Here is a 22,920-nt window from a genome sequence, read left to right on the forward strand (position 1 = left end):
ATTCAGACCACTCTTAAAGGCTCAGTCTTACAGCAAGGGCTTTGAACACCAATGCATGTGTTTAAGTCAAAAGCCTTCTTTCTCACACTGTTATATGTTGAGTGAAGAAAAATTACCATGATGATACCAGTGATGAAAAAAAAAAGTTTTTAAAAAGTCTCATAAATGCTAGTCTCCTAACAAATTTTATTTTTTCAGCCTCTTGTGTGGAACAAAATACATTGCTACTACAAGACAATAAACATCAAATAATACCTTAGCTGGAATTAAGAGGAAAATATTTATTTAAGGACATTAGTCATTGAAGCTTAAATGTGTACAGAAGGGAAAAGATGAATAACAACTGATACAATTATCAGTTGCTTAACATGAATAGAACAAGATTATCTTGCTTTCAGAGTAACAGGCCTAAAAATTTTTTTTTTAAATATTCAGCATACTTAAATGAATCATGGAAATGTCAATAAAACAACAAGTACTACGCTGACAGATAAAATCGTCAGTGGATCATCTACCATAACAAATATATATATATATGTATATATTTAAAGGAAATGCAGGAGAAGCACCATTTGAAACACTGTAAAAAATGTGAACAAAATGTCAGTGTAGAAACTGGTAAAGATAAAAGTTTTAATAGCAAATTATCCCAGAGAAAGCAAATAGCTGGTGGTGACATAGTATTAAAAAGTTTTGGCTAAATCAACTTGGAAAAGTGGGTAAAAGTTTAGAGTCTAACAAAACACTGGCTCAGAAATGTCTAGGTAAAGAGTGACATATTTGTGACATATTTTTGGCATGCTGTCACCTCAAGAATGAGACATTTCCTTTAAACAGGGCACATTAAATCTCTTGCAGTGTCATAGCAAGTAAATAGAGTGTGAAATCAGAAGACTGAGGGCAATCTACAGTTAAATACTATCCTATTATTCCTGTGATTTGGAGATAGGGACAAGAAGCAGTAGAATCATTGTTACACAGCAGATGCAATTTTCCATTTGCCACTGCAGGGGCTTCTAAAGAGGAAGAGGAAGACTTAAGCACTGAATGCCAGCAGTTAATGGCAAAACAAAAAGGTGGAGAAAAATCATGGAATATCTGAGACTATATTTCTGTGACTATTCAGTTCAGTGGAGACAGTGTTATTATACAAACCATTAACACTGGCAAAACATGTTAACAGTTTCCTTTCATTGATAGTGTAACAACTTGTTGAGCAGTAATATTAGGAATAGAAAGGGTCACTTCCACAGAAAGCCTTGAAAAAGAAATTGCCACACTGAATGATGATTTGATGCACGTAAATTGTGTACCACTTCTCATAGAGAAAAATAAAATAAAATCTGTTATCTTTGCTATCGCAGATGCTCCTGCCAATAAAAGAAATAAAGCGTCAGATGCAAAGTTACTAAGATATACAACTGCTTACCTCCCCTGCAGCTCAAAAGAATCAAGACATCTACCACAAATGTAAGGGATCATCTTTTATATCTAAATTGCCTACAGTTAGTCTTCACAGTGGGAAAATACACAATGTGTATATACATATGACATTGCAAATAGCAACACACTTATGAAAGACTCTTTCCTATACAATTTTTAAAAATTATTTTCCTTTTTTGGGGATGGCTAAAATAAGGATCTAAATTTTTATTTGTAAATAGTTTCTTCAATTTCTGTAAAATTCAAGAAGCCTCCAGTAACATTTCATGAAAATATGACATCTCATTTGTTATGGTATAAGCCCAAAAGAAACTTCCTATTTTCTCTTAATTAAAGTGTTTTAGACATTCCTTTATTTAAGCTCTTCTATTTTTATTTTAGCAAGTACAAAACAAAATTATAACAGCTACATTTGCATACAAGTGTTGAGACTGGGTGAACAGCTAACTTCAGGAACTCTGTCACTGGATGCAGCTTGTATCAGAAGAAACTAAATACTGTCTTTAATTTCAGTGACAAGGTCAAGACGTTAATAGGAGTTGTTTAAAAACTTTCAATTCTGCATCTTTATCAATGGTCTGGATGACTGGATTGAGTGTACCCTCAGTAAGTTTGCAGACGGGACTATGGTAGGCACGAGTGATGATCTGCAGGAGGGTAGGAAGGCCCTGCAGAGGGACCTGGACAGGATGGGTCGATGGGCAGAGGCCAATGGGATGAGGTTCAGCATGGCTAAGTGCCAGGTCCTGCACTTTGGTCACAACAACCCCATGCAGCGCTACAGGCTTGGGGCAGAGTGGCTGGAAAGCTGTGCAGAGGAAAAGGACCTGGGGATGCTGATTGATGCTGAACATAAACATGAGGCCCCAGTGTGCCCAGGTGGCCAAGAAGGCCAACAGCATCCTGGCTTGGATCAGGAATAGTGTAGCCATCTGGACCAGGGAGGTGATCGTCCCCCTGTACTTTGCTCTGGTAAGGCCGCACCTCGAGTCCTGTGTTCAGCTTTGGGCCCCTCACTACAGGGACATCGAGGCCCTGGAGCATGTCCAGAGAAGGGCTACGAAGCTGGTGAAGGGCCTGGAACACAAGTCCTATGGGGAGTGGCTGAGGGAACTGGGGTTGTTTAGTCTGGAGAAGAGGAAGCTCAGGGGAGACCTTATTGCTCTCTACAGGTACCTGAAAAGAAGGTGGGGGGAGCTGGGCATCGGCCTCTCCTCCCAAGCTACAGGACAAGAGAAAATGTCCTCAAGTTGTGCCAAGGGGGTGTTAAGTTGGAAATCAGGAAACATTTCTTCACTGAAATGGTTGTGAAGCACTGGAACAAGCTGCCCAGGGAAGTGTTTGAGTCACCATCCCTGGAGATATTTAAAAGATGTGTGGATGTGGTGCTTAGGGACGTGGTTTAATGGTAGATTTGGCAGTGCTAGGTTAACAGTTGGACTTGGTGATCTTAGAGGTCTTTGACAACCCAAATGATTCTATGAAAAAGCACTGGAAGCACAATAAACAGTTAACCAAGATGAACAACTTCATCCAGTTTTGACCACAAAGGATCACTTCCCAGACTTCTGGCTAAGATCAAGTGTACTGTGGCTTGCACTATGCTCAAAAATATAACTGCTTCTGAAGTTTGTACTACTCCAAAAACATCAAAGAGAAGGAAAAAATGAAAACAAAAATCTTTCTTTGAATTATCACTATATATAGTGAGATCCCTGGTCTTCACTTTTTCTTATGAAAACTTTATAAATGATCCATTATCAAATACTAGAAAAGTTCAGAGCACTCAGTGCAAGTGTGGAATAGAAAAATTTCTTCCATATTGTGCTTCAACCAATTATTAAAATAATCACATCCACATAGAACATGGTTGTAAAGAATATGAAACTCCTGAAATGCTTCCTAAGTGTTCAGAAGATCCTCAGAAGTGAAACATGAGTGAAATATTTAGCTTCAGTGAAAGGGGTAATTCAGCAGCTTAAGACTCAAGAAAAGCAATTTCAGTTCTTCCAAGAGATACACTTGTCATAAAACTTTTCTGCGTCAGTTATCTCACCATAATGCACACTTGAACAAAAAATCTCATAAGCCAAGCTAAGTTACATGAATGAAAATATGCAAGCTCAATTAGTGTCCCTCTCTAGCGAGAATAATACAAAAGTTACTGACAACAACCCTTTATATTTATACACTTCATATTTAACTGAGATGGAATTAAAGTTTACTGTTATAAGCAACTTCCTCTACTAAAAAACATAAACTAATGATATACATACCCTTAATCATCAGCAGCTACTGGTTCTAGAACTTTGATGGGGAAACTCAATCATTTATTTGCGAAAACTTTCATTTATATAAATGTAGAATATACTCAAAAATGTCATGTAGAAAGTTATATACACACTGAATCAAAATATGAGAGATCAAGCTTTCTTTCCCTCATCCCCTCCCCCTCTTTTTCTTTTTTGATTTTTTAATACTTATGACAACTATTTCGACAAAAGATGTGGAAAACTGTTAAACTCTTCTGTAAGTGGATGGAGATACTCTTGGACAGAAACAAGGATCACTTGTACCAAAGACAATACTTCACAAGTAAGCATGAAATATGTTCTCTATCTACTTCATTATTTTGGGCCACGCATTGAAAAATACTTAAAGAGAACAAAATTGAAAAAATGAATTCAGAACAAAGAAGCCAAGCAGACTGATTCAAGAGTAACTCTCAAACCCAACCCTTCAAATGTCTCCCTTGGACTGGAAATTATTATTGCGGGAAACCACATCATGGGCCACCTCAGAACAAAGCTGCTGGGTGCTAATGAAACACTGCTAAAAGTAATAAACAGAATACAACAGACCTTCTCATTATGACCACAACTCACCCAAATCAACGTTTCAAATGGGCACAAACTTCCTCCCCCCTCCCGTTTCTAGTTAAGATAGAATACGTGGCCACGCAGCAACAATTCTTATTCCACTCCCTGTACAGAAGTATCTTCATCTAGGCTGTGCATGTAACTGCCTGAAGTACCATCATTAAAGAAGTAAACCCCAGCTACGCCAACTGGGTATAGGAACTAACGCAACAGAGCCAGGCCATGTGAACAACAGCTTTCCCACAAATGCTTTGCTTTATTTCTTGAATTTCTAAGACAAGAACAACCATATATTCAAACTAGCGAAGCTCAACCCCACTAGAATATTTTTAACATCTCCAATACTTAAAAGGTTACACTACAAACTCCAGTAGTGCATTTGATTTCATTCTGCTTGACTTAGCCACTACTTGAGTGATTTAAGAATTTTATCCTGATGAGGAATGTTACATTATATCATTTCCAGCAGAAAAGTCTTTATGGCACCTGTCTTTACTAAGTATTCATTCAACAAGGAAACATTCTAGCCATGGGCAAATTTAACAAACTCCATAACTCTTAATTCCTTGTAAAAACACGTTTCCCAACCAATAATTTAAGTATGAGTTGCTCTTACAGTCTTTGTTTCTCAGCAGGAGAAACCACCAACAGACACACGCAAGCAAGCACATCAGTCTGTCCTTCGGAACCACCAGATCAATTCTTTTCAGCCACAAGTGGGCTGGTATTTACTAGAGCCCTAGTTACTCAACAGCCCCCGGAAGAAGACTCAAGTCAGTTTTAATCCTGTAGGGATTAAAAAACGGAGCTGCCAGGAACAACTGTGCAACAGTGTTATTAGCAGGTAAACATACACAGTGTTAACCACCCAGGTTCTCTACTAGCAACATTCAAAACTGCTACTGTCTCACTGCTTTCTCTGAATGGATCATAAAATGTTATTAGTTCTCTACAACAGAGAATCTCCTAAGAAACATCTAAGTACTATTTAGAATTGTAATCAGCTGAGTTATGTGATAAATTAATCGTGCTAAGCATAACACTCGGGCCAGGATTCACAGAACTTAAAATTCAAAGTGCTCACCCAAGCTGACAAAGCCCAATGGGACTATTTTTCAAGTATCGGTTGACCCAACACATTTTATGAAAACTTAGATCTTATCCAAGTACCTAGGAAATAGCTTTCAAAAAAGAGCCCTAGAATTATGTCTTTCCTGAAATAATTGGCTTGCAAATTACAGACAATCCAAGCCTTTTAAAAATGAATTCACACTGCAAACTAAACAGAAAGAGACTGCTTCTGACAATGCCCAAAATAAAGATGTCAAAATATGTATTTTATGCCATGCAACTATTTGAATAATTCTTCACAACCAGCTAAGTTAAACAAGTGGACTATCTATCCCCTATTAATTTTCTGCAGGCTAGATGTGGTACAGTTTTGCTGCAAATCCTGCTTTCAGCTCCTCTATAGCTATGTTCTGAAAACCTCATGGTTTTAAGTCTTCACAGTTTATTCCAAGGGCAAAAAAACTGCTGTGAATATCTTTTCCTGTCTCTATTCAACAGCTCACAAGATCTTCTAAACTGAAAAAGACTAATCACAAGTTTTTAACCAAGGTTTCCTTGTATTTCTAGATTACTGGAAACAAATGCTTTAATTTTTTAAGCCAGAAAGAAAATAATGAAGGAATTGAACTATTATGAACATTCATCAGTAAGAAATATACTAGAAGTGGTGTAGTTATCTGCAATCGCATTATTACGGAGATGTGCTTATTGCTTATATATTCATAATTAGCAGTAATCTTCTGTTTAAATGTTTTACTTAAAAGGAAAAATCCTAACACAGAGGATAAAATAATACATTTATTTTAGGAAAAAGAAAGTCTGAATCATTTATATCTGGGAGCTTATACTGCTAGGCAATATGCTCTTCTACAAACAAAACTCCTTCAAAAATCTTTTAAGAAAAATAGTCCTAAATTTAAGAACAAGTTTTAACTACCAGCATGAACATACTAGAAAATACACTAATGATGAAAGTGTTTTAATAACATACAGTGAACACACTACAGCTGAAGGTACAATAATACCGGAAATAAAAGATATAAGAAGCAAGAAAAAATCAGATATTTATAAAGTTACTGATTTAATGATGTTTATGAGTAATATCTTTAGAAGTAAAACTCCAAAAATACACTTTTGTATTACACTTAGTACATCAGCAATACAGAACAATAGCAACTGTTCCAGTATTCTATGAAATGTGATGATTGCTTCCAATTATAACAATGATTTCTAAACTGCTCACAATCTAATACATCGGGAATAAAGACTGAATACAAGAAAGGGCTTGCGATGGAAGAATGAATACAGTGATGAAGCACAAAATAAAGCCTCAGTGGAAAAGGCACAGTAGGAGGTATAGAAGAGCGTGTAGTCAACATCAGTGCATCAGTTTGATCACCTTCATTTACTGTGGCTTTGGTTTGCATCACAGTTTGGCCTCGGAGCACGCAAATCATATTCTTCTCAAACTTAACTGGAAGACTGTAATTCCAGAGCATACCTGATGCATTCCAATTGCTAATGGAGGTTCCCAACATGGGACCAGACTAGAGCTAGTCTGAAGAAAAACCTCTAAAAACATAAACAGGATGAACTTAAGGTCTTCAGCACCAAATCTTTTCTTTGCACATCTATTCCCACTGCACCACAGTACTTGCTCATGTAGACATGACCCAATCTCGCTAAAAGCAATAGGCAACTAGTCATATATGAAAAGGATGGTCAGAACATTAGAAAGAAAGAAGATGTAATTTATCTTAGGTTAGTCACAATCTCAATACACCTGTTTAAAGAACATCAGCTGGTGACATTATGGGGGAAAAAAAAAAAAAGAAGATGATGACAAGTTAGGAAGATGTGGCAGATATAAAAACAAACAAGAAGAGGACAAGAGAATCTGCAACTATGGTGATAATCCTAGACAGAAAATGCAAGGGTGCGTGGCTACCTGAGTACACATCACTGCCATTACCAAAAGGCTTGTTCAGACATGTCTCTTCATTCCCTACTCTCAATGAGAACAGATAATGAAATAAATTCAGAATGTAATGAGGAAAAAACAACTACCTTTAAAAGTGATGCTACTTAACTTCATCAATATACTCCCGAGAAGAACTATAATTTTTTCTTATACGTTTCAATACATATAAAACTCAGCCATCCTGCTTGCTTAACACTTGGAGTATACGGCAGCAGATGCTAAGGACAAATATCTTCATTTCTTTCCAAACAGCTAGTGAAGCAAAGCACAAAATTTCTCAACAACTTTATACGTTAGAAAGTTGTCAAAAATAGCATCCACAATAGCATGGTAAGAAATATTTCTGTGCATTCCAGTGATTACACAAATATTAAAATGTCTGTGACTGTCCTCTATTTCTAATTGTTTAGGATAATTATGTTGCTTTACCACGCGCTTTCAGTGCTGCAGACGTACATTCATTGTGAATATCTTTATGCCAAAGACTGAGGGAGTGAAAGTTATTTAAATTTTAGCTGTCCCTTATATAGAGAATGCATTTAAACAGACATCTTCATGGTAAGAGCTCTTTCAACAGATAATCCTCAGTGGAAACTTTCAAGCAGCGTAACATGGAAAAATTACACCATGATTTGTCACAGGGAGTTAGAGAAAAATTGACAGCATCATTCTTTTGACGCTGTAGTTTTGAACCAAACTATTTAAGCTTTAAAAAAAAAAAAAAGTAATAAGCAAAAAGATGAGCCAGCACAAATATGAAGTTCCTCCCATGTCCCTATATCTGTTCATAGACTGTTAAGCGATAAACTCGCTTTCTTTCTAGAAGAATTACTACCTCCATAAATACCGGCAAAGTTGTACATCTCGGGTGGAGCTCTGACGAAGAACTAACATAGAACTGACAAAAAAAAAAAACAAAAAAACAGGTATTATTTCATTCCCTTTTCTACAGAAACAGCAGTCAGACACACGAGACGCGGCTACCTCACGGCTCGGGCGGGCGGGCTTCTGGCCGCCGCTCGTCGCTCGGCTGACACCGGGCCTCCCGGCAGGGCGCTGTCACCGGCACCGGGCGGGCAGCCCCCACACGCCGCTGCCGCCGGGCCAGAGCCGCGACGCGGCGCGGCGGAGCCCCGTTACCGGCGGCGGGCCATGCCGTGCCGTGCCAACCCCCCCCCCCACCGTCCCCTCAGCGGGCAGCGCCTCCCGCCCCTTCCTGCGGCCCCGCGGCCGCCATCTTTGTCACGGGAAAGGCTGGCGGCTCGCCCGCCGGCACCCACCGTTCTTAGGGCGGGGAGGGAGCCTCGGCACCTCTGCCAGTCCTCACGCTACGGAGCGGGCAGGGCCCATTAGACGCTTCCCCTGACTAACCAGGGAGCCCTGCGCTACCCGACCGCGACAGGCGAAAAGCGACGGGGCCAAGATGGCGGCAGGCGGGAGGGAAGGATGGAAGGAAGGAGGGGGGGGGACAGACTCCGCGGGGGAGGGGGGGGAACTACAACTCCCGGCAGGCCGCGCGCGGGGCTGGGCGGGAGGGCGAGGGGAGGGGCTGGCGAGGAGTGGCAGCGCGCACCCGCCTCCCTAAGATGGCGGCGGCAGCGCTCTGGGTGGAGTGAGCGGCGGGCGGGCGCGCGCTCGCCCCGCCTCCGTTCGCCACCTCTATGTTGTGGCTCCTGCCGCGGGCCGGGGCCGCGGAGCTGCGCTGAGGGTTGGTGGTGAGGGGTGGGGGGTGGGTGGGGGGAAGAGCCCGAAGCCTCCGCGTCTCGTCCGTTGGGGCTGGAGGGCGCCGAGGCTGCGGTGGGCGGGGGCCGCTCGGCTGTTCCCTGCTCGGCGGTGGTTGCGGCTGGGGTCTCCATGTCGGACAACCAGAGCTGGAATTCCTCCGGCTCCGAGGAGGACCCCGAGACCGAGCTCGGGCTGCCTGTTGAGCTCTGCGGGGTGCTCAGCAAGGTAAGGCGCTCCCCCGGCTTCCTCGCCCCGCCGGCGGCGGAGCCCGGCAGCTCGCGGGCAGGAGGAGGAGGAGGAGGAGGAGGGCGACGAGCACCGGGACGAGGCTCCCACCGCCGGCCGCGGAGCCTGGCGGCGGCTCGGGAGCCCCCCCCGGGAGGCGCTGGCGCGGCCTCGGCCCCGGCCGGGCGGGTGGGGAAGGCGGCCGAGCCGCCCCCCTTCCTCCTCGGAGCGAGTTTCGCACCCCCCCACCCTCGGGTGTCCCCTCCTGGCCGGGGCTCCCCGCTGCCTTCCCCGCAGCCCCCGAGGGCAGCGGCGCAACCTTCAGCCCAAGTGTCAGAACGGCGCAGTGAAATGCCCCTGCAGCCAGAGGTACGGGAGGTGGGGAGGAGAGGAAGGAAAATGGCACTAGGGCTCGTTTCCCTTTTTAAGTATAAGCGCTGCTATATTTTTTTTTTTTTGTCCTTTTATCGCTGAAAATGAGATGACTTGCAAGTATGCGTTGGGTGATACTGGGAAATTTTATTTGGGGGACAATTTTAAAGTTGTGCGTGGAATTAATAAGATTGAAAGCAAAAATTTCTTTGCTTTTTTTTTTTTCTTTTCAGAAAATACCCTCATAATAACAATTAAATACCTTTAGAATTAAACCGCTATGTTTTGAATTTCTTTCCCGTCCTGTGTGGTGAGGGCAGGAACCAGCCTGTGCAGAACGCGCAGGTCATGGGATTCTGGGATCATAAACCGGCCCTGGGTGCTGAGAAAACGGTCATAACAAGGCCAGTTCTCCGCTTTTTGTGGGAGACTCTGTGAAATCCTTCCAGTCTGGAAATGTTCTGAAACCCAGCGATGGGAGCAATGGCTAGGAGAAAGGAAAGGCCGTGGCTCTCATCTGTGAGATCTCATCATCTCTAGTGGATGGGGAGGGAGAAGACGAGGCAGACTTGAGGTGTTAACCCAGATAAAATGCGATGTTTTGGTTTAGTAGTGTAGGTTTTTTTCTTTACGAAGCTTTCTTTTGATTAGATGATTCTCACCATTGGAAACTAATGTTTGTGGGGTGCAGTTAATTTTGATTTTGGCAGATTAATTGCTTTATTGAGTTTGGTTGCTGTTCTTTACTGGAGTAACAGGTGAAGCCATGGCCTCTTTGTAAATTTGTAATGTACATATGTGCAAGCTTTATATGTTTCTAGTTGATTATGTGGAGAGTAGCTGATGGTGCCTTTACTGTGAGAACACAGGATGTAATCTCGTCATACAGTCATGTGTGTCATGCATTCAAGAGTGGTGAAACCTGTTGCAGTGAATATTGAGGGATAATTTTACCTTTTGTTGATGCCTCAGTAATACCTGAGATGAACTAATTAAAATGAAATGGTACCATTTCAAACTTACTACTAAGCATATGTTTGTTTTTAAAAACTTACTGTCTATAATTACATTGTAAATCAATGAAAGTGTGCAGCAGCTCTCTGTATGCTTAGTAGTGTTTCAGCTGTTCTGCCTTTGGTAAAGAGAGAAGGCTTTGAAGAACAGGGAATAATTTGGTAAGAGAAGCTTATTGTAAGTAAGTTTTCCCAGTCTCTTTAAATGTTTAAGAACTCTAGTTTTTTTTTTTCCATTGTATTTCCTGCTTACAGTTTTAAGGTGGATCCAAAGAACTTTGACATGGAAATGTCTTGATGCACAAGAATCCACGTGCTTTAACCAGTGGTCGTTTGTTTGCCAAAATCTTTTTTTCTACCAAGTATACTTCAAGGAGTCTTTTCATTCGTGTGACATTTCGATTGCAACAGCAAATGTTGATTGCAGCAGCAAATGTAACACTGACTGCTATATTTACCTCACTTAACTGTGTCAAAGAAGGAAAGGTCCTTTCCTCCCTGTCCCTTGCTCTTTTGCCCAAGATGACTTTGGACTCTGTATTTTACGTCTGGTAGGAGTAGGGAATATAAGAGAGCAGAAGAGAGGAAGTCAGCAAGTGCTAATATACCTCCAGTGATGGCTGGTGTTGCCAGTTCCTGTACTAAGCTCAGCTGAGGCATTCTTTGAGAGATACTGAACTCAGCAATATGATATATTAGAAGATTGTAAAAGGCTTTATCTTTGGCGAGCAAATGTAGGTCTTAACTGTGCTTGAAAATGGTTAGGAATTTCTCAGGTGATAGTTTGTTTCTTCTTCTTAGCACTTATTGGTCCTGTTATTTATTAGAGTTAACATGCAGTTATGGGACATGCGTTAACTAACATGTAGTATAATGTAGAAATTTGCCCATTAATCCACTTGCTCCCCCTCCCTGTTAATATATTACAAAATGGTGTGTAGTGGTTAGAATTAAAGGTAAAAAAAGATGTTTTAATCTTGCTTCTCAGAGCTCTTATCAAAGAACGGTTGTCGTGAATATGTTGAAATGCTTACATGATAAAATTGTTCTCAATGCTTTTGTTTTCCTGTTTGCATTATTACCTAATTTGTTATTTTTTGCCCTGTGATTGAAGACCAGAGTTACAGAACAGTTGTGATACTCTCAGTGCTGTATGCTTCTACAGGGTGCAGTTTGGAAGTTGTGTTGGGAAGCAGTAGCAAATATAATGTACTAATAATCAGGACTTTATTAATCACTTGTAAGTAGATCTTTGTATGATGAGTCCAGGACTTGTTCCTGGAATATAAATTTCATTGCATATATGAATGTCTAGTCCCTAGAAAAATCTTAGTATCAGGATGATTGGATGTCTGCTGACAAGCACTTATCATCCTAATGTTTAGGGAATGGTTATGGAATGGTTAATGGTTATGGAATTAAAACCTAAAGCAATATCTGCAGGCAGTATTGAATTGATAAAGAACTGATTACTCTAGACACTATAATAGTTATACGCTATACTGGTGGGATAATGGTACATATGCGTTTACATGAAAATAATTAGAAACTTCGTAAGAATCAGTTTGGTAGAAATTACATTGTATATAAAAGAATTCTTTCCATGTTCTACTTGAGTTTCTTTTTGTCTAATTCAAATTTTAAGTCAGATGGCTAAATTGAGCTTAGTGGTTAATGTTTGGTTTTCCCCCTCCCCCCTTCCACAATGTGTTATCAGTGTGTTTGATACCTTTATTTAAGTGGCCTTGGCAACAGTGTTGCAACCGAGACACCTGTTATCTTACTGTTCTTTTGAAACAACTGTTTTTTAGCACCTTACTTCAGTGGTTTGCAAAAGAGATTTTTTAAGAGCTCTGAGCAGAAGAAGAATGTTCTCAATTGGGAAAAACTTTTTTTAAAAAAAAACACTTTTTACAAACTTTTTCCTCCTGGTACTTAAAAGCCTAAAATATCAACAAAATTCTTTTATTGTTATTCTTCTACTAGCAGATCTTTTATTTATTTATTTATTTTACAGTGGACCAACTATATTCATGGGTGGCAAGATCGATGGGTAGTTCTGAAAAGCAACACACTCAGTTATTACAAGTCTGAAGATGAAACAGAATATGGCTGCAGAGGCTCTATCTGTCTGAGCAAGGCTGTGATTACAGTAAGTACTATTCCAATATTGCCATCTTTTCATGTTTTAGGGGTGTGTCCTGGTTTCAGCTAGGATAGAGTTAATTTTCCTCCTAATAGCTGGTAGGATGCTGTGTTTTGGATTAGTATCAGAAGAGTGTTGATAACACCCTGATGTTTTAATTGTTGCAGAGCAGCGCTTACGCTAAGCCAAGGACTTTTCAGCTTCTCGCTCTGTCGTGGCAGCGGGCAGGCTGGGGGTGCAGCAGGAGCTGGGAGGGGACAGACCCAGGACAGCTGACCCAAACTGGCCAAAGGGGTATTCCATACCATCTGGCGTCATGCTAAACAATATATAGGGGTGGCTAGCTGGGGTGGGGGGGCCGGCTGCTCGGGAATAGGCTGGGCATCGGTCAGCGGGTAGTAAGCAATTGCATTGTGCATCACTTGTTTTGTACACATTATTAGTAGTAGTACTATTATCATTATTATCATTATTTTCCTGTCCTAATAAACTGTCTCTATCTCAACCCACAGGCTTCACTTTTCCGTTTCTCTCCCCCATCCCAGAAAGGGAGGGGGGAGGGTGAGCGAACGGCTGTGTGGTGCTTAGCTGCCGACCGGGTTAAACCACAACAGGGTGTTACTGTGGTTATAGGCTAATGTTTAGCAAAAGCAAGTATGAGTACAGCAAATAATTCTATTAGGTCATTTAACATTAAGTTAGTGATATCAGTGCAACACTGTGGAGCAGGGTGGAGAGTTCCTAATAAGAAAACAAGCTGTTTTCATTGGAGATTGCAGTACGCAGCTTTTCATCTATTACACTCAAGGTTTCTGTGCACAGGGGTACAATTTGTCTGTGGAAGAGGCACTGTTTTCCAAGGAGTCGGTCTATGACACAGGAACAACTTACCAAAGGAGGTCGCATCCATCACAAAGGCCTTACACTTTGTGTTGGAAAGAGAGAGTAGTATTTCTTTGACTTCTGACTTTCTGAACCTGAATAACATTTCCTAAAGAAAATGTTCTACCACTTCTTCCTCTGAACAAAGAAGTGTGATATTTGTTGCTGTTTCTGCCTAATGCTTGGAGATACAGTATTATGCCGATAACGGAGAACGTACAAATGAAATTTCAAAATGATGAAGTGGCCTTAGAAGATAAAGAAAAAAAATCTGCTTTTTGCAGCTTTCAGAATTATATATATTAATTTCAATTAATCCTTGCTAAAAATCATGCTGTAGCTTTTCTGTTACTCTTAAAAGGTCCAGGTATATAACAGAAAACACGCACACCCAGCTCTCTCAAGCCTTCTTCATATGAGAGGTTTCCCTCTGATCTTTGTGGCCCTCCTCTGGACTTCTACTTTCTTCTATGTAACACATAAGCATACAAGAGCAATAGTATTTAACCGTATTCTACCAAACGTGTTTTCAAGATGAATCGAGGATGACAATGGAGATGTTTTCTTAATCTCCAGTTTACAAATAGTTTTATAATTTCAGAAAAGATTGGCTTGAAAAAACACGTGGATAGATTGATTACATGAACAGTGCATTTTTGGAAGAAGATTTTTTTGGAAAGCAGATTTTTATATTTAGATATATGACAGGTGTTGTAGTTACCTAAAAAGTAGAAGAGATTACCTGACTTTTTTTAAAAATCTTTCTTAAACTGCTTAAACTTCTAAATTTGCTCAAGATTTGACTTATTTAGGAATGTTCAATGCATAACAGCAGTCTTTACACATACTTGTTTGAATATACTTGTGGCAGTCTAGTAGTATCAGCCTCTGATCAGGAGCTCCATAAAAGTCTTGTGTTCGCTTGCGAGAGGCTTAATATATCTGCCAGGCAGAAATAGGAAAGTGGTGGCAAAGAGTTGGACCAACAGAGGTCTAGAAGAATGTTTTAGAGCATATCTCAGTAGCTTGAATTCCAGTTCTGGTAGTGGAGTGAGAGATTATAGCAATGCTGACATTGCTGCTGGAATGTTTCTGTATATTGCACTTTCTGATGGGAAGTTCAGGAACATCTTATGTTCTGATTAGGAAGTGTGTAACACTGAAACTCTTACAGATAGATGGCTTTTTTCTGTCTTCTGTCTGACATTTCTTGGAGTTGAATCACTGTGTTTTTTTCAGTTCTTGAGCTTCTTGAGTATACAGAAAAAAAATGATGTTGGGGAAAGAACAAAACGCGGGTACAGTTCTAAAAGTTAATGTGATATTTTAGTTCAGTTTTCATTAAGGATCATGTATTTTGAGGGGTATTTGACACTTAAGTTTCATTGTGGTTTGAAATGGCATCTCTGAAACTTGGTAAACTTCTGTTAATTACTTGTAGCTGCAGTTAGTGATTACTGCTTAAGTACTCGAGGTTCAGAAATACTAGTAGATTGCTTCTTGCCTCTCGAGGATGTAGAAATTTACTTCTGAAATTGTCATAAAACACTTTTTTTTGAAGCTCTTCATCTGGACCAAAGTTTTGGAATGAATGCTTCTGGTTTAATAAGTGTTTGGTAGCAAAGATAGTAGGTGGGTTTTTTTCTAATCAGCTTTTAATAGTAGAAAAAGAATTATGCTCAAAGATAAATGTTTAGAATATTCTTCCTGTAGTATGTAGTTAATCTTTACTTCTATGTCCTTATAATATCTTAACATTGTAAGATTGTTAGAATGCATTTAATGCCTCAATATTTTTTTCTACAGTCTCTTAACTGTGCTGTAAATTTAGTTTTCATTGATCTTGCTGATCCAGAGTCAGGCACAATAACTGTCTCCCTCCTAACCTGGTGTATTACAAGAAGCATTTCTTTAGTGTAAAGCCAGACAGGGTGGTATTGTATGGTGTTGATGTCTATAATATTTCCTTGTAGGAAAGGAGGCTTGGATTCTTACAAAGCTTTCTTTTAGGTGTTCATATTAGGTGTGCACATATTTGGTTTCAGCTGGGGACATAAAGATTTTTGATCAGTACTTATTGCTGCTAGTAGCATATAATGTATGCGTTTTTGTTGATGTATAAGCATAAACAGAAAGCTGCTGTCACTGAGTAGTCTTGCTGTATTTTCAGAAATTAAGATTACCATAGTGATTAGTCATAGTATTAATTATGAGACATTAAATTTGTATTCAGAAAGCCACAGTCCCTTCTTGTCTTCTTTTTTCATTCCTATCCCATTGGGCAGAGATGCAGAGATTGATAGATAATTCTACAGGGATGTTTTATATGATGACACTTGTTTCTTTCCTCTTTATTTAATGAGAGGAATACTTGTTAAATTGGCTCACTGAAATAACTTCTTCAAGTATTTTAAGTGTAGAATTATAATGTCACCCTTCCACAACTGATATGTTTCTGTGGCAGTGGTCTCCAATTCGATGGAAACATGGGATTTAATTGGGCTACTGTCAATATTAACTGCTGAAACTTAGAGTTGACTCCTCAGAAATAGGAGACCAAAGGACAAGTATTCAAAGTACACTCACTGGATCGCATTAAGTAAAGAACTGTCAAGAATTAGCCATGTACATGAAGTTATAAGAGAGGAAAGTGAAAGTCAATAGCTGATGCTGATTTGTTTTCAGTCAGATAATGAAAAACATTGAAGGTATTCAGCTGATTTATAACAGAGCGGAGGCTTGAGCTCAAGAGTTCTGTTATGTGGTTAAGGCTTGAGAAATCCTGAGTAGTATAAAAGGCTGATATACATGCAGACTTAACTTTTGTTCTATTACTCTATCCTGGACATCCTAAAGGGATGAACAATTGGCTGATAGATCAGGATCAAGGAGTTACAGTAAATGCAGTTACATCAGGCTGGCTGTCAGTCACTATGGGGTTCCCCAGGGCTCTATTTTAGGGCCAGTTCTCTTCAGTGTTTTCGTAAGTGACTTGGATGCAGGACTTGAAGGTATACTGAGGAAGTTTGCAGATGACATTAAATTGGGAGGGGCTGTTGACTCCTTCAGGGGTCAAGAGGCCTTGCAGATGGATCTTGACAGGTTAAAGGGCTGGGCAGTCAACAACTGCATGAAATTTTACAAGTGCATGTGCCAGATTCTGTACCTGGGATGGGGCAACCCTGGCTATATGCCCAGACTGGGGGACAAGAGGCTGGAGAGCAGCCTAAAAGAAAGGGATCTGGGGTTCTGGTTGAGAGCAAGCTGAACACGAGCCAGCAGTGTGCCCTGGCAGCCAGGAGAGCCAGCCCTACCCTGGGGTGCATCAGGCCCAGCACTGCCAGCTGGTCGGGGGAAGGGATTGTCCTGCTCTGCTCTGCACTGGGCGGCCTCACTGTGAGCACTGTGTGCAGTTTGGGGCCCCACAGTATATGAAGGCCATAAAACTATTTGTGTCCAAAAGAGGGCTACAGGGATGGTGTAGGGTCTAGAGGGCAAGATGTATGAGGAGCAGCTGAGGCCCCTTGGTTTGCTCAGCCCAGAGCAGAGCAGGCTGAGGGGAGGCCTCATGGCGGCCTGCAGCTCCCTCACGAGGGGAGCGGAGGGGCAGGCGCTGAGCTCTGCTCTCTGGGGACAGCGACAGGACCCGAGGGAACGGCATGGAGCTGGGACAGGGGAGGGTCAGGCTGGGTGTTAGGGAAAGGTTCTGCACCCAGAGGGGGGTCGGGCACTGGGACAGGCTCCCCAGGGCAGTTGTGACAGTACCAAAGCTGCCAGAGTTCCAGAAGTGTTTGAACAACGTTCTCAGACACATGGTTTTATTTTTGGGTGGTCTTGTTTAGAGCCAGCAACTGGAATTGATCCTTGTGTGTCCCTTGCAACATGGGATATTCTGTGATTCTAAAATACTGCTGCAGTTGATTGTCAGGTGGTATTTATTAAAGATATCCTTCATTACCATAAAACCTTATAGTTCTTTCATTCCTAAAGTCAAGCTTTCAATGAAGACTTCTGTGCAGATGGTTAAGAGTGGGTGTTGATGGCATGCCTGTAGAGGTGGATCTGTGGGATTCGGCTTTGGAGTTGGAAAGGGCCAGGGTCTGTCACTGAAAACACACAAATGCTTTGTAAGGTTGGAAATCCAACTTCCAGTAAAATTTGCCTTTCACATTGTAGTATTTTTCCCTTGATTACTGTGTTTATCCTGATGGTGCCATCGCTGCTTTTGAATAGAAGTATTTATACCAACTCACGCAGTGATGACATGATGTATCAAGAAGTAACCTAGTATGTGTAGAATAGCTTAAGGTGGAAGAGACCTCTGGAGGTCATCTGCTGTACCTGCCCAGCTCCAGACAGTTTCACAGAAAGGCCAGCACTAATTCAATCCTGGTGGTAATATATATTTCATATATTTTCAAACCTGTTTGCAAATTCTTAATATTAATGTATATCTCACGAGTTCTACAGTTTTCCTTAAAGGACTTGATGGTCCTTTGGGAGAAATATATAGAGATCTGTATGGTGAATCTTAAAAAACACTTAAATGTCATGTTTGACAGCTTTTAAGAATGCTTAATCTTGTGTGCACTTTTTTTCCTCTCTAGAGGTAACTATCCGTGCACGAAGAGTTCAAAAACTTACTTTCCACTGTGAGCTTGAGCTCTTCTTCAGACAGGACTCATACCTGTCATATTGTTCTAATCCAGTGGTTAGTCTTCAATTTATTTTACTTTCTGTGTTACTGATGCAGAAAAACGTTTTGATTTCTAATTTGGTAGCTTAAACAAGATGTAATAACTGATGCAATGTTTGTTTTTTGGTTATAATGAGATGATATACGCTCATGTCAAAATCTTAATGGAAATATGCTATTGGCTATCTGACTTTAAGAACATTTTGTTCTGTTGCAAAGAGACATTTAGGTAGTTCTGTAGCAAATGCCTCAACTAGGATTGACAAATGAATGCAGTGTGAATAGTGAAGGTATTTTCAGTGAACTAGTTTGTTTCCAGAAACAATGATTAGGAGAAACTGTTGCTTAGCGAAGGCAAGTAATTGTTTTACATTAATATACAAATTGCAAGTCATTCCTCTTCTGAATGGACTTCCAAAAGAGTAGATTTTTTTTGACTTCTCTTGCTTGTGGGTATCTGCAGCTAGGGGCAGACAAGAAGATAGAAACTGAAGTCTACCTGAAAGACAGCGTATTTGGTTGGTACAAATTTGGTTGCCAATTCAACTTGTGAATAGTCTTAGCTCTTATTTCCTGAATAACAATAAATTGCTATTGTAAAGAACTTAGTACATATTCATGTTATAAAGTAGAGGCAAAATAAACATGTTTTAGTTACAGTTTAGTTACATCAGAGCTAAACTGGCAGCTTCCAATTTTAAGCTGCTTTCCTGACACACATTCTGAAGAAAGTGAGATTGTTCTTTCCAGTAATCAGCCTCTAATAATAAATAAAATCCGTGCCTTTTAAAAAGATATTGTAAGCTGAATAGTCACCCTTTGATTAGCATTTTATTTGGTTTAAGTATAGTATAATGTTGGCCACCATTAATAATTGGACACTTGTGAGCGGAAGCACAGGGTTTTAAAAATAGATTGACAAATTTACAGAGTACGCTTCAAACATTTATCTTAAACAGATAGAGAAGCTTTCTGTGGGAGCTTTTAAACAAATTTTGAACTACAAATACTTAATATTTAAAATAGATTTTTTTACTTGAAGGAAATGTCAGTGCAAAGCAAATAGTATTGCTTAAAGTACTTTTACATATCATATATTGCAAAGTACTGTCAAAAGGTTACCATGACATTAACAGTACAGTGCTGTTTCTTTTAAATTGTATAAAACATGAAATGTAACAGTGTTCTGGAAGCTGTTGGAATGATAGCATATAAAAGTGGATCCACTTGGAGGAAAAATGCAGGTAAACTTTAGATTTTTCTAGCTACTGCTCTGAACTTTGATCCTGCCAACAGAGCTGCATATGATAAAAGAAGAATAATGTAATTATGGCTTTTATCTGCTGATAGGTTTCAGTCAGCTGCTAGTGAAGTTGTGTGTAAAATGATAGATTTCAGCTGGTGAAAGCTTTTGTAAAAAAAAAAAAGCTAATATATAAATTGGTGCCCTAGGCAGAAATACCGTAGCAGTAAATTTGTAATAATTGCCAATTGCATAAAAATACATTAATTTGTTTCCAGCTGTCCGAGGCTGGAAAACAGTCTTAGTATGAAGTGATGTGCATTTAATTAATTCATTTTCTGTAACTTGATAAAGTGCTTCCTCAGCCATAGTCTTTGCTAAAAAGATGACCCAAGTAAACAAAGGCATAGAGTATAAGCTGTAACTAGATAGGGGGTTATTTAAGACACAAGGCAATTAGTACTTTTAGACTTTGGTTTGTACCTTAAATAATCAAATTGTTACTTCTGGTTTGGTGGAAGATCTCAAGTTGCTGGTGGAGAAGTGTTGATGGAGATTCCATGCAGCATGTCCAGAAAGCCTTACAGAGCCACATGCAGTCAGGAATACATACTCATATTAGAAAGGCCTGATGCAATTGTATTTTGGAGAGGAAAATACCAAAGAGCAGTAGAAGAGTAATGGAGAGAAAGGTTGATGCCTAGGAGATGATGATACTGGGTGTTGGTGCAGCAGGCAGATGTTTCTTGGGTTATGGGATTCTCCCAAGCAGTTATTTTTAGCATTTCCATTCTCTGTATGAACGTGTATATGAATCAGACAGTCTTTCAATCTGAACCAGCAATGGATAGGTTGATGTTCAAAGTGAAAATGTCAGAATGTTGCCGTATGTTTATGAAAGTGCAACCAATTCTTGGCAATCAAAAAGCAATTATTTGGGTGTTGTGGGTAAAAAAAAAAAAAAAAAATAGAAGGCTTCTTCTGTAGTATGTATTGAGGGAATTAAGTCAGAAGTGGAAAAATAAGCATCCAATTCAGTTTAAATGAAACTGTTTATATTATGATGAAGAATTCCATAATGAATGAGGGGTTGGGGTCTCTAATGTGTAGTAAATAGCCAAATATTTTAGGATTGCCCAACGTTGCTGAGTAATTCTTCTTTAGTACTTAAATGTAATCATGTTACCACACACTTGAAACTGGGGCTGTAATCCAACAGTACTTCTGTCAACTTTTTATTGTAAATTAGAATATTGTTCCTCCCCTTGAGTTTTTTCTTTATTAAGAGAATTGTTTTAAGTGTTCATGATTTGACATCTAATTCAGGATCATAATTCCTGCCCATGGGTTATATCTGAGCATTTTCATGCTGTTGAACTGTTCTTGCAGATGCTGTACCATTAAACAATCCATTGCTTGCATTTGGTATTATTGCTACAGTTTTATTATTCAGAATTTTTTCCTTATTGTTTCTAATCCATACTCTTGCTCAATATGAATCTTTGTCTTCATGAGATTGATTTATAGTTAATTTAGTTAGTGGTTACAGTTGGTTCATGTGTCACCTCCCCTCCAGGGGCTTAGGGTTGCTCAACTGTCCTGCTATGCAACCTGCTGTTGATTATCTGTCTTGTGACAGCCATTAATAGCATTTTTAACATCTCTGCTGTGGATTTGTGCAATCCTCACTTTCTGATACACATTCCTGGAATGCCATGTAAAAGGGTCAGAATACTCACTTAGTCTACCAATGTGCTGCTGCACAATGTTTTGCTGCCTCTTAAAGTTGCTAACTCACTAGCTTTTTGCCTCTGTTCATACACACAAAATAATTCTTCACAGATGACTTAATTAGTGTTGGTTCTGCTTCTTCAAGTTCATCTTTTTGCCTCCTCTTTTAGACAAACTTCAGTAACTGCTTTTACTGTTACTCACAAATTCTAATCAATGTGGTTTAGATCAAATCTGTCAGGCTTCAGCCACTCCTTAGTCTGTTTGGCATGTTTTTCCTCTCATTTAAGTCCATCACTCCCCAGTTACGAGGAGTGGTTGAACAGAATTTGCCACCCCAAGTCTCAAAGCACTTAAGAACCCAGGTTGTTTTGTGACTTGTCTAATATATACTTAAAGCTTTATTTTGAGTTGCAGGAGAAAAATTGATTAAAAACAAAATGCATGTGCGTATGTGGATATGTACATTAATTCCTTGATACACATACACAATTGCATTCAAGATAACTGAGATGGAAGAGTTTAGGCTGACAAATAAGGTCAGTTTTAAACTTCAGAACAAAAACGTTTAGGCTGATGTTCATTAGCAACACGATCTGTGCTTATAATTCTTACACATTGTTAATTATCACTATACATTAGTTATTACATACTAACCATTATCATTATGTATTCAGAGTAGTCAGTTTTTAATAATTATATCCTAGATTACTTGTAAGTATGCAGTACCATGAAGCCAATAACATGTAGCTAGTCTGACATCTTTGTTCTTAAAGGTTGGACTAGATATCTTAGAGGTCTTTTCCAACCTAAATGATTCTATGATTCTTGATGGTCCTCGTGGTTGAGATCAAGGTGACCCCATGGGAGAGTTCCTTAATAAAGGGGAGAGGGACTGGGGTGGGGTGTGACAGGGAGGACAGACACTGAATTGAAGTAGGCATCTTCAACCACCTCCTAGTTTGGGATCTCTTTGTAAAATCATTGACTTTCTAGATGATTCCTGCTCCAGGGGTTGCAGCATGTGACTTTCCCATGCTGCAGAAGGTGACTCCCTGTTGCTCATCAGTTCTGGTGTTCACCCCACACCCCCGTGTAGCTGCTGCTACTTAGAGCAAAAGCAGTCTTCCCAGTCCTGGAGGATGCACTTTCTCTCTGACAGTAATTGACCATTAATGAGTTGTGTATGGTTCATGCAGCCACTGCTTTTAGTATGTGCTCCTGTTTTCAAAGCCTTTGTTATCTAGTGTTGAAACTGTACAGTCCTAATAAGAGGCACCTGGTACCAAGCCCTAGTTCACAGAATGAGTTTGCATGAGTTGATGATAAGCCTAGCAGATCTGGACTGGGGCCTTGCATAACACCTGTGGCCTATTGCTAATAATGGTAATAGTGCTTTTATAGAAAAGTATATATGGTTGTATTGAATAGTATTGAATTTGTTATGTTTGGATTCAAAATAAGCTAAATCTTAAAGTCTGCGTAGTGTGCTGCTTTCACGGGTATGGCAGGC

The 22,920-nt window shown here is 40.0% G+C and overlaps 2 protein-coding genes across 7 annotated transcripts in view; one reads left to right on the forward strand and one right to left on the reverse strand.

Annotated features, from left to right (window-relative positions):
• POLK (DNA polymerase kappa) overlaps positions 1–8,813 on the reverse strand; it is a 35,579-nt gene extending 26,766 nt beyond the window's left edge. Inside the window, exons 1-2 of one of the 4 annotated variants that reach the window (XM_048053667.2) lie at positions 8,655–8,811; positions 8,210–8,272 (exon numbers count right to left, since the gene is read on the reverse strand). The gene's annotated coding sequence lies outside the window, so the exon portion shown is untranslated. Of the gene's footprint in view, positions 1–8,209; positions 8,273–8,358; positions 8,570–8,654 lie in introns of those variants that run through there. The other 3 variants (XM_048053668.2, XM_048053666.2, XM_048053665.2) reach the window with 3 other exon arrangements.
• Positions 8,814–9,092: 279 nt separating this feature from the next.
• CERT1 (ceramide transporter 1) overlaps positions 9,093–22,920 on the forward strand; it is an 81,903-nt gene continuing 68,075 nt past the window's right edge. For 2 of the 3 annotated variants that reach the window (XM_066988406.1, XM_066988408.1), the window contains exons 1-2: positions 9,094–9,324; positions 12,727–12,861. In XM_066988406.1, coding sequence (XP_066844507.1) covers positions 9,229–9,324; positions 12,727–12,861 — 231 coding nt within the window. In that variant the 5' untranslated portion in view covers positions 9,094–9,228. Of the gene's footprint in view, positions 9,325–12,726; positions 12,862–22,920 lie in introns of all 3 variants that reach the window. The other variant, XM_066988407.1, reaches the window with a different exon arrangement.

The sequence above is a fragment of the Anser cygnoides genome, chromosome Z, assembly GCF_040182565.1.
Source record: "Anser cygnoides isolate HZ-2024a breed goose chromosome Z, Taihu_goose_T2T_genome, whole genome shotgun sequence".
Lineage (NCBI taxonomy): Eukaryota > Metazoa > Chordata > Aves > Anseriformes > Anatidae > Anser > Anser cygnoides.